This window comes from Oxyura jamaicensis, chromosome 4 (assembly GCF_011077185.1).
Source record: "Oxyura jamaicensis isolate SHBP4307 breed ruddy duck chromosome 4, BPBGC_Ojam_1.0, whole genome shotgun sequence".
Lineage (NCBI taxonomy): Eukaryota > Metazoa > Chordata > Aves > Anseriformes > Anatidae > Oxyura > Oxyura jamaicensis.
This window is the reverse complement of record NC_048896.1, coordinates 10365261-10376107: the sequence shown is the minus strand read 5'-3', so window position 1 is coordinate 10376107 and position 10847 is coordinate 10365261. Positions and strand designations below refer to the sequence as shown.

At 61.9% G+C, this 10847-nt stretch overlaps 2 protein-coding genes across 2 annotated transcripts; one reads left to right on the top strand and one right to left on the bottom strand.

Moving 5' to 3' along the window:
* Positions 1 to 131: 131 nt before the first annotated feature.
* On the bottom strand, positions 132 to 1486 carry RIPPLY1 (ripply transcriptional repressor 1). Its single transcript, XM_035323939.1, has 3 exons — positions 1313 to 1486; positions 571 to 653; positions 132 to 485 (listed from the first exon to the last, which is right to left on the bottom strand). Exons 1-3 carry the CDS (start codon positions 1475 to 1477, stop codon positions 221 to 223), a joined length of 513 nt encoding a protein of 170 aa, XP_035179830.1. The 5' UTR covers positions 1478 to 1486; the 3' UTR covers positions 132 to 220.
* Positions 1487 to 4243: 2757 nt separating this feature from the next.
* On the top strand, positions 4244 to 5297 carry CLDN2 (claudin 2). The gene is made up of 2 exons (XM_035323938.1): positions 4244 to 4261; positions 4376 to 5297. The coding sequence occupies exon 2, from the start codon at positions 4496 to 4498 to the stop codon at positions 5189 to 5191; it is 696 nt and encodes a 231-aa protein (XP_035179829.1). The 5' UTR covers positions 4244 to 4261; positions 4376 to 4495; the 3' UTR covers positions 5192 to 5297.
* The last annotated feature ends 5550 nt before the right edge of the window (positions 5298 to 10847 follow it).

Genomic DNA, 10847 nt, shown 5'->3' with positions numbered 1-10847 from the left:
CCTCTCGCGGGGGGGCGGGGGCGGCCCCGTGCGCTTTATTTATCCGCAGAGCGGCTCCAGCCCCCCGCGGAGACTGGCAGCACCTGGCCGGGGCGCTGGGCTCCCGCCTGCCCCTGCTGCGGGACGGCCTCTGTGGTGCTCAGAGCCTCCACCCGTCCTCCATCCCCACACCTCTCACGGCCTCGGCCTCGCCGCCATCCCCGTGCCCTCTGTGCCACCCTCACACCGGCCGGGCTGAGCCGGCTGCTGGCAGCCAGGAGCCAGCCCCCGTAACAGGCACAGCACCCCCAGTTTCGCCCTCCTCTTCCTCATCGTCCTCCTCATTGTCCTCATCATCGTTGTCCTCTTCATCCTCCTCCTCCTCCTCCTCCTCGCTGCCCGAGTCGTCGTAAAGGCAGAGCGTGGCCTGCACGGGGAAGTCCCGCAGCAGCCTCTCCCCCACGCCGTACAGATAGTCGAAGGACTTGGACCTGGGCCACAGGAGCCTGTGGGGGGAGGTGGGCGATGAAGGCCTCCCTCCGTTGCCCGCCGCCCTGGGGCATGGCAGGGGCACGGATGGCGGGGCCGTACCTGACCGGGTGGTGGAAAAGCGCCAGCGCCTTGCTGGGGTCGCTGTCCCCTGACACGTCCCGTGACACGTCGAGAGGCTGGGCCTGAGGAGACAGAGCCGGGGTGGGAGCTGCCCCGGGGCTCCTGCTGCCCCTCCTGCTGCCGCAGGGCACCGGCAGGGCGGGCGGCAGCAGGGGCATTTCTCCCATTTCTCTCCCATCCGCGCACAATTACACCTTACAGACCTCACAGCCCCCGCGCAGTGTCCCTAAGGGGCCAGACTCCTCCCAGCCCCGCTTCTCACTCCTCTGCCACGAGGATTTAGGCCCCTGCGCCCCCGCGAAGGCAGCTGGCACCTAAACCCCAGACAAGGGCCTTTTGCCAGAGTAATCTCCCCCGCTGTGCCCAGGCGCCCCGCTAACCCCCTGAGGAATGCCCGCCGGGCCGGGAACAGGCGTCCCTTTGAGGCCCCCACAGAGCAGCTGTGTTCGCTGCGGCTGGCACTGCCCCGGCGAGGCGATGTGCTGGGGGACGCGGGTGCCGAGGGTGTCCCCCGCTCTCCCCCCTCTCCCTGCGGACACAGCCACCCCTGTGCAGGCTCCAGCCAGCGCCGGCTTGGGCCAGAAGGGATCTCAGGGTGCGGGCACCCCCGGGGGACACAGGGGTGAAGGAGTGTGGGACCAAAGGCTGGTTTCCTCCCAAACGTGGACCCCAACCCTGCCGGTGGGAAAAGGGGAGCCCCAGCAGGGAGCCCAAAACTCACAGTGTCCGTCCGTTCCCGCTGCCGCCCGGTCGCCTCCTCCTCCTCTCGGGGCAGCCACGGTCTCCAGAGAGGCAGGGGCCTGGGTGAGGACAGCAGCTTGGTCACAGTGGCCGCGCTGGCTCTGCACCCCAGTGCTGGGGTCCCCACCCGAGCCAGGAGCAGCATGTCCTTCTCCCAAACCCATCCGGAGCCTGCCCGCACACCCCCTGCCACCCACCCCGTCCCCCCGCCATGCAGCACCCGGGGTACCTTCCCCTCTGCTCCAGCCCCGGGGCCGGGCGAGCACCGTCCCGGGGCACCGGGAGGCAGCGGGGAGGCAGGCGGCAGGCAGCAGCTTCCATGTGGGCAGCGGTGCGTCCCCTCCGAGGCTGCGGGCCCTTGGCGAGGTCGCCTTTATAGCCCTGCCCCGGGCAGGGACTCGCAAATTCTTCAGGGCAGGGGAGCGCGGGGCTGGGGGCAGCAGTGCGGGTGTGAAATTTGTCCCAGTTGTGTAAACAGAGGGCTGGGGGGCACCGGGAGCGGGGTGCTGGGATCTCTGGTGGAAAAGCAAAACACAGAAGGGAAAAGTTAGACACCGTTTGTGAGAAAATCACCAGGGGCACCGGGGGGGGGGAAAGGAGGAGGGCAAAGACAATTAACGAGGATGATTAAGTGCTCTTTGTAGCCATTTGCATAAGGGAGAGGGGATTTGGGGAAGGGATCGGGAGTGCTGGGGCATGACGGTGGCATGCGATGGGCACGGTGGGGGCAGCGTGATGGGCTGCAGCGGTGCTGAGCACAGAGCAACCAGGAGGTGGGTGGAGGGACGCTCAGGAGAGGACGTGGGGAAGACGGATGGCAGGGGATGCAACGGTCCTGCCCAGGTTTGTACCCCCCTGGCACCGCTACATGCCCTGCCCCCTGTACTGCCCCTGCCCGGGTGCTCGAGGCGAGGTGCTGCCGGCGGGCAGGTCACCTCCCGGTCCTGGGAGAGTTTCAGTTTGGGACAAGGAAAGAAAATAGCAAATGGTCGCTGCTGTAGCTCTGCCAGTGTCCAAACACCGGCCGGACCTGGCCTGGCTCTGAGTGCAATTTGTCACCGGGGGCCCTCCCTGCCCCTCTCCATCTGCGGCAGCCGGGGAGCGGGAGGGGGCACGGCGCGGCGCAGCCCTCATTACCGTCCCCATTTGCTCCTCATTTGGGCCAGGAGCCTTGTGATAACAAACCCTGTGGAGGACGAGCAGGGCCACGGAGTTCAGCCTGCCGGCAGCGGGCACGCAGCCCAGCACGGATCAGACTTGGGCACAAGATGAAACCAGCGCAGGCACCCGTCGCTGGGGGTGCTGGGGCGCTGCGGGACACCTCGCCTCCTGCCCGCTGCGCTGCCCCACGCCAGCTCGGGCTCCAGCTGCTCTCCTCTTGCCACGTCAGCTCCCAAGGGCTGCTGAGCCCTGCAGGCAGGGACGTCCCCGATGTGCCCCCTGCCAGCCGGGCATCGCCACCAAAGGTGAAGGTTCCCGGGGGCCCGCGGAGATGCAGGGCGAGGGAGGAATCTGGCTTTCTCTCTGCAGCCGGTTCTCCTCCTCGCTCTGCTCCCTTCGCCCCCCCCCCCACGCCACGAGCCCCCCACAGCCTGGCATCCCAAGCCACTTAGGCGAACGCCTACCCTGATAATTAACAGAAAACATGCGAAACAAGGCAGCCCAGCTCCCCAATCCTTCCTGATGCCGAAAGGGTTTAATTCTGATCTACAATAAGCCTCTGATCCGGGCTGAGATTTGTAGATGGATTTTGCAAAGCCGCCACGAACAACTCGCAGTCCCTGATCCCCGGATCCCCGGCCGCTCGCCTGGCCCCACCGAGCCTCCTCCGGTCCCGCACACCTGCAGCCACCCTCGGCCCCACTCCGCATCTCCAGCCGCCTCTGTAAGTACAGAGCCCTCGCCTGCCTCAGTTTGCCAGCCCCCCGAGGGCCCCGGGTGCTAATTTAGGAGCAGCAGCCCTAAGACCAAGCAGAGGGGCTGGTTAGCGCCTGGGAAAGGAGACAGAAGTCAGGGAGCTTCGGTAGCAGACGTTTGAGGTGCTGCAGGGGCTGCACCCTCAGCCGGCAGCTTTCCCAGGGCAGGAGGCCAGTGGCCGGGCGGCACCGTGTGGTTTGGCGTTTCGCAAGAACCGCACCAGGGGGAATTTTGAAACAAGCTGAAGGGAAAACAAACCTGCGCCTGCCAAACCCCCGCTGCCCGCTCCGAGCTGGGACGGAGGCAGAGCAGAGGGGCAGAAACTCCCACCACGGCACCAGCACCCCCGTGGGGAGCACACGCTGCACCCCACCGCGGGACGGGTCACCCTGCTGTGCCTGACGCGTTTCTGTCCTCTGCGGGCCTCTGGGCTCTCCTGGGGACACAGGTGTCACCGGCACCTGCCATTCCTCCCTGTCACCGTGCCATGGAAAAGCTGGCAGCCAAAGTTCAGCCTCAAGAGCTCATCCTCTTGTCCCAGCCCCACTGGAGCGCAGGGCGGGTAGGCAGCAGAAGGAGCTTTAAGTGAGCCCCGCAGGGAACAGGAGCAACCCCCCTCCTCTGGTGGGGAAGCCTGGGGGGGTCACCTCCCAGATCTCCACTGGCAGGTCCCAAACACACAGCACACAGCTGCAGCTTTTTGGCTTTTTCCCTCCGGACAGCGGAAGATAAGGATTAGCTGAGCCTGCAGAAGCAGCTCGAGGCGCGCGTAGCAGCAAGGAAATATTTCCATCCCGTACAACACGGGGGGCAGGGAGAGGCAGGTGGGGAGGCTTGCACCGGGAGACGCTGCTCTCCCTGCCCTTGCACCTCCTGGTCCCGTGGGAGATGGCCCCGCGGGGCCGGGCGGGCTCCCCATCCCTGCCCACGGCCGCGGCACCAGGGAGAGCTCTGGCGCCCTGCCCGGGCAGCGCTGCTCTGCCTCTGAAGCTCGCCTGGGAAGATAACAGAGGTGAAAGGGTGCTTGGCGCGGCTCCACAGGCTCGGGTCAATCGTTAATCGGGGAGGGATGGCTCTCCACTCTTGCAGGTAACCTCTCCTCCCCCCTGCTCCCACCCACGCGCGGGGCCCGCACAAAACTGGCGCCCGGGGGAGCGGAGCGAAGGCACGGCACGGCGAGAGGAGCCGCCGGCAGGGCCATGGGAAGGTAAGCGTGCGGGAGGGAGAGGCAACGCCCGGCCCCACCATGGTGTCCATGGGGCTTCAGCTGGCGGGCTACACCATCGCCTTCCTGGGCTACCTGGGCACGCTGACGACCACGCTGCTGCCCAGCTGGAAGATCAGCTCCTACATCGGCTCCAGCATCGTGACGGCCGTGAGCTTCACCAAGGGGCTGTGGATGGAGTGCGCCACGTACAGCACGGGCATCACGCAGTGCGACATCTACAGCTCCATGCTCAACCTGCCCTCCGACGTGCAGGCGGCCCAGGCCCTGATGGTGAGCTCCTGCGCCGTCTCCTCCCTCGCCTGCCTCCTGGCCGTGGCCGGCATGAGGTGCACCGTCTTCAGCCAGGGCTCGCCGGGCAAGGACCGCGTGGCGGTGGCGGGTGGCGTGGCCTTCGTCCTGGGGGGGCTGCTCTGCTTCATCCCGCTGGTGTGGAACATCCACGTGGTGCTGCGGGACTTCTACAACCCCATCCTGCCCGACAGCACCAAGTACGAGATGGGGGAGGCTCTTTACTTGGGCATCATCTCCTCCTTGTTCTCCCTCATCGGCGGCTTCATCCTCTGCGCCTCCTGCCCTTCGCGGGACTCGCCGGTCACCTACTCCAACGCCTACCCGTCCCGGCTGCTGGCGAGCAAGAGCCCCCGGCCCTCCGTCAGCCCGACGCAGAAGACCAAGAGCGAGTTCAACTCCTACAACCTGACGGGATACGTGTAGTGGCGGCGGGGCCCCTGCCTGGCTCCTCTCCCAGCTCCCCCGAACACCTGGGCTGGCAGTGAGGGAAGGCGGCGAGAGGAGAGGACGTGGCGGTGCCTCCCCTGCTCAGCCCTCTCCTTCATGTGTGCGTGCTTGGGGGTTTGACTCTGGTCACCCTGACTGCTCAGAAAGCCCAGCTGACAGTGAAGGACCCTGGATTTGGCTTCTGTTCCCACCTTGGTGCCGCCAGCCTGCAGGAGCTGCCCCCATGGGCCAGCTGGAAGCGCACCCATGGCTGCAGCCCCCAGCCCCAGCAGGGACAGTGACTCTGTGCCCCCAGGGCTCACCCGCTGTCACAGAGGGGTTTGGGGGGGATCAGGGCACCCCCATGGGCCTTGAATCACTGCGGGAGGTGGGTGGGGGCGCAGTGCTGATTACAAACTGATGTCGCAATAAATCTGTGTTTCTAGCTGGGCTGTGACTGAGCTTTCCTCCGGGACCAGGGGGCCAGGAGCTCCCCCAGTACCTCATCTGTCAGGGTGGGCTGTGCTGGCCTGCCCAGGGAGCCCCATCCCTTGCTCTGGGTCTTAGAGGAGACAAATAAAACACAGCAGGGTCTCGCAAGCGCGTTCTGAGCTCGGGGATCCTTGCGAGGGCTGGTTTGGGATGGGGAGACAGGGCCAAGCCCTCTCCATGAGCCCCCCGGCACTGGCAGCACGCGCTGTGCTGCTGCAGCCCCCCAGCTGGCGAGGGTCCGGGTGCGGGCTGCCAGCGGCACCGAGCAGAGCCACGTGTGCCAGGGCAGGGGAGGCAGAGAGGAGGGTGCAGGCAGCCCAGCACGGAGCAACGAGTGCATTTTAACTCCTGTGCCACCCCTGATGCCCGTCAGTCCCACATCCCACTGCCAGAGGCGCGATAACCCCTGCCCCACGGGGGTTTCAGTTCACCTGCCAGCCCCTCATAAAACAATTTAGATTAGGTCCTGGCAAGGAGGGCACCAGGTTCCCCACTGAGACGTCACCGTTAACCTTGCGCCAGTGAAACCGTGTTTACCCGTGGGGCTAACACACTCCCGATAACAGCGTGAGTCACGCTTTCTCCCCTTCTCCCCGAGGAAGATGCTCGCTGTCGGGGACCACGGTGACTTCCAGGCACAGGCCATTCCCCGCTCCCCACGGCCAGGGCACAGAGCTCATGCCCAGCTGAGCTGCTCGGTGCCGCCCTGGGGAGGGAGCCACGGGGTCACAGGGGCCGGGGGTGCAAAACGAGCACGAGCTGCGGCTCCGGACGGTGCCTCAGGTGAAGAAGGGGGGCAATAAAGTATTAACGTGCCCTTATCTTCTGAAGCAATAGAGGCACTATAAACGCCCGGCACACAAGCCTGCAGCCACACCTGGGCCACGGGCTGCAACCTGCCGGGACAGTCGCAAGAATTGTGTTTTCCAAGCACGTCACTCTTTCCTAACTTCCTCCTCAGAAGGACGCTTGCTCGGCCCCAAGCCTTCTGCAGGCAGCCCCCGCTGCTGCCTCCGCTCCCGAGCAGCACAGAGGGGCCTCCTGCCCTGGGACAGACGCAGGTGATGCCACCTTCCCCGGGCATCCCGCAGCACACGAGGCAACGTGTTACAAGGGGCAGCCCCGGCAGGCCGAGGTCAGCTCCCCCTGCCACCCCACAGCTGCCTCTGTTCCCTCCTAGGACAGCGGATCCAAAGCAGAAAATAATTCATAGAGGCTCTCTAAGGACTAGGTGCTGGGGGAGACCGTCTCTGCCCCCAGTGCAACCCAGGGAGGCACTCAGAGAGGAGAGAAGGGAGGGGAAGAAAATTGAGGCCAAGTTCCTGATGGGCCGAGGCGCTTGGAGACGGCCTCCGCATTCCTCTGCCCTCCTTCCCCCGGCTGCCTCCCGGCCCCCTGGCAGCAGCGGCACTCGTACCTCGCCTCCAAAGGCCTCCTGCCCTCCCAAAGCCTCGGGGACGGCCCTGGCTGGAGCCACACAGCCGGGACACCGAGGTGAGGCTGGTGGTGCCCAGCTCTGGTCTTAGTGGGAAGCTTGGCGGGTGAGGGCTGGTGAGGAACCAGCTCCTCCTGAGGGAGCACCTCCAGTCGGAGGAACAGCCGGTCCTGCGCCTCTCGGCTTTCCATATTCCGAAAAGTGAGCTTTCAGAGGAGCCTGAAAGGATCTTTTGCTCTTTACAGAAAAATATGAGGTAAGCAAGGCGGAACAAACTCCATGACACAGAGGGGAAGTGGACCTTTGGGTGCACCAGAGCAGACTCCTAGAAAGCACTTTCCTGGTTGAGGTCGAACAACAGCTCAGAAATTTATCAGGAGAGCTATAAAAACTGTTTACCTTGAAAACTCAGGTATTAGACCCATGAAAAGGACACAGAGGTTCGATCTTCATGACATTACATTAATATCACAATCACATTTTTCCATCATTTAAGTCTAATCTACAGCAGAGGAGTTCCAGGTTAGCGATCTCAGCAAAGCCAGCACACATGCAATCTGCAGCAGCAACAATCTTTATCAGCACAGCCTACACCAACTGAGCCAGCAAAACAAGCTTTATCAGCAAGGAGCACTCGTACGGGAGCGTAAATAGAAGCTACGCCGGGGACTTGACAGAAATATCACAGAATCACAGGATGGCTTGGGTCAGAAGGGACCTTAAAGCCCACCCAGTGCCAGCCCCCTGCCATGGCCGGGATGGCACCCACCAGATCAGGCTGCCCAGGGCCTTGTCCACCAGGTCTTGGACACCTCCAGGGATGGGGCACCCACAGCTTCGCTGGGCGGCCTGTGCCAGTGAAAGCAGGCTCATCTCCAGACAAAATCCATCCTGGAGAACTGGGAAGTGCCTGGAGAGGTGAAGAGAAGTTGTACCGCACCCTGGGCAGCTCCACTGCCCAGCTCTGGTTCACCAGCAGCGTGGCCAGAGGGTGTGAAACCTTTACATGAACAAGCCGAGCTGCAACCACGTTAACCAGGCCGTCATCCCAAGCAAGCCTGTTGTCTCCATGCTCAGGATACACCGGGACATTTGAGGGCTGCAGTCCAGGGGCACCCAGAAGCTGCTATAACCTAGGTCTGTACCTCGAAGACACCCAGCCCGAGAGGCAGCCGAGCCCCTCCAGGCTCTCAGCCGCGCTGCGCGACCCTGGAAGTCATCCTAGAAGCACAGGAGCCAAGGAGGCTTCACCGGCCCCGGGGCTGCCTCTTGCCTCTGCTCAGGATTTCAAAGAAGGGTGTGCTTCAGAGAAGCTTTTCCCACACCGGGGAACTAATCTTTCCTTGAGCAGGTGCCTTTTCTTCACAGAACTTGCAATATCCTCTCTATTTCTGGGATGTCCGGCTTGCTAAAAAAGGCTAAAACCAGGACAAAACCCACGTCACAGAACAGCATGACTACCCTGAACTTGTTTCCCTAGAAAACCTCTAAGTTTCTTCAGGTCATCAGAGCAAAGTCCCACAACACCAGCTGCACCTGACAGACACTCCCAAGGTTGCTACAAAGGGTGTATTATTACCCAAATTTTTAGCCCTTTTCCTTTTAGCGGGTGGGTGGAAGCAAGAAGAGAGCTCTTCCAAGCCACAGAGACACCCAAGAGGTCTGCAGCTCTTACAGAGCCGAGGCCACCACTGGCTCCACAACCTTGATGCTCCCGTGCCCTTTGAGCTGTTCCGTAAGGCTGTACTGGCAAGACCACGCTGCCCTTTGCCTTTCAGTTTCTCCCTGGCTGCAGCAGAGGCCAGGGGACAGCTGTCAGGGTGCAGGGGAGAGATCAATTAATCTCTGATCAGCCCTACCTTTCCTGCCCTGCACACTTCCTCATTGGCCTCCTGCTCTTCCCAACCCACCTCAGTGCAGCGGTGGTGCCAGGCTGCGAGGCCGCTCTCTCCATCTCCATGTTGGGGCAGGGGGCACAGATAAGAGGCAGCCGGTGGCAGGAATAATTACCTCCTTCTTCTCAAGGCCAGGAGAGCGGGCACCGCAGGGCTGGGGACCGTCCCCTTGTTGCGTTCCTCAACAAGGGCAACGGCCTCTGCTCCCGAGCCAAGCCCTCGGCAGAATCACGGAATTGCAGGGGTTGGAGGGGACCTCGGGGGATCGTCGGGTCCAGCGCCCCTGCCGAAGCAGGCTGAATGTCCCAGGGCCTGCTTGCACACACGGGTCTTGCTGTGCCTTACAGCCTGCTCCCCTGAACTGAAGTAGCCTCCCTCCCAGGTACGCTACGTAGTGCCTAGCATCCCATATACACCCCCGGCTTGTACGGCTGCAAAGAGCTGTTACTGCACAGGTCACCGGCAGGTGCAGCTAATTCCCCCAGCTCCGGGACTTCTGGCTGAGTAAAAGTCTGACAAAAGGAATAATCGTGCCCTCAGGCACTCCGATGGCAGCTCCGTCATGTCGGAGGAGACAAGTTCATCCTCGGCTGTGCCTGAGCGCAGCTACCCGTTCCCACTGGAAATCTGTGTAAAACAGAGGGAAGCTGCCCACAAAATGCAGCGCTGGAACTCCCATCTCACGGGTGGGACGGAACAAACCTCACCGCTCACGGCAGCGCGAGCCGAGGGGCAACGCAGCCCTGCCCTTCCCTGGCTCCTCGCACAGCTCCGAGGCTGCAGCAGGGCACCTGCATGCCTCCCACGCAGCGCAGGACAGGCTGGGTTCCCCCACCGAGCCTTGCCAGGGCTGCCTGCCGCAGCTCCAAGGCTTCACGAGACACGGCATGGTACTGACAGGGAGGACCTGGAGAGCTCTAGGAGGAGAAAGCTTTGCCAAGTGGTCTTATCTTTTGAGACGCTTTACTGACCTCCTCACCTGCAATAAGTATTTATCTGCACCACACGACTTAATTCCCCCAAACTATTACGGCATCGCAAGCTTTTGGCACAGGCGCTACTCAGTGTGCTTTCAAAGATGCAGGAGAGAAGTGCCAAGTTTCAAAATCAGGTACTTTGATATCAGCTTATCTTAAGGAAAATAAATAGCCGTACTGTTTGCCAAGTTACATCCATTTAGGAAATGCCCCATCGCGCAACCATTTTCTGTGTTATTTCCTTACTCCGAGTAAAACAAACCAGCTGAAGAGATGTCAGAGGCCCCCGTATTACTGTAGAGCCTGTATTTTGCCTTGCTGGTAATGCGAGACGCAGAGGTGAGAGTATGGAACCCGCTAACTGTTCACAAGCTGTTCAACATCTCTGTAGGCGCACAGATCTCTGCCGATCGATGCTTGCATCAAAGCTGCCCTTTACTCACCACCTCCTCATTCAGAAAAGCTCGTTCCTACCGCTAACGCCCAAGCGCCTTATTTCTGTGTGTCATGCAAGTACGGTCTCCGTTCCCTGGGTGGCAGGAATTAAACAGGAGCGGCTCTGAGCTGTGCAGGCTCTGCCACGGCTCCCACCACGGCAGCAAAGATCCTGGAGACAGGGTACAGCTGCACGTGGCACGACAAACATCGGGGATGTCTGTAAATAATCTCGTAAAGAAATAAGGTCAAGTAGTATCGGGGACAAACTTCAGATCCCAGAGCTAGCTGTAAGGGGATGGAATGAAAAAGATGCAAAGAGCAGCAGCAACTAGGATTACTAGCTAACACACGTGGAGATCAAGCCTAAAGGAGGTGTAGGCATTTCCCGCTTTAGCAGCAGCTTTGGAGAAGAAAAT

Excerpts from the sequence above, each read along its gene's own strand:
- CLDN2 (XM_035323938.1), top strand. The coding sequence starts at position 4,496 with ATGGTGTCCATGGGGCTTCAGCTGGCGGGCTACACCATCGCCTTCCTG.
- RIPPLY1 (XM_035323939.1), bottom strand. The coding sequence starts at position 1,477 with ATGCTGCTCCTGGCTCGGGTGGGGACCCCAGCACTGGGGTGCAGAGCC. Across the intron at positions 654-1,312 it reads AGCGGGAACGGACGGACACT|GCCCAGCCTCTCGACGTGTC; the intron begins GTGAGTTTTGGG and ends CTGTCTCCTCAG. Across the intron at positions 486-570 it reads CTTTTCCACCACCCGGTCAG|GCTCCTGTGGCCCAGGTCCA; the intron begins GTACGGCCCCGC and ends CTCCCCCCACAG.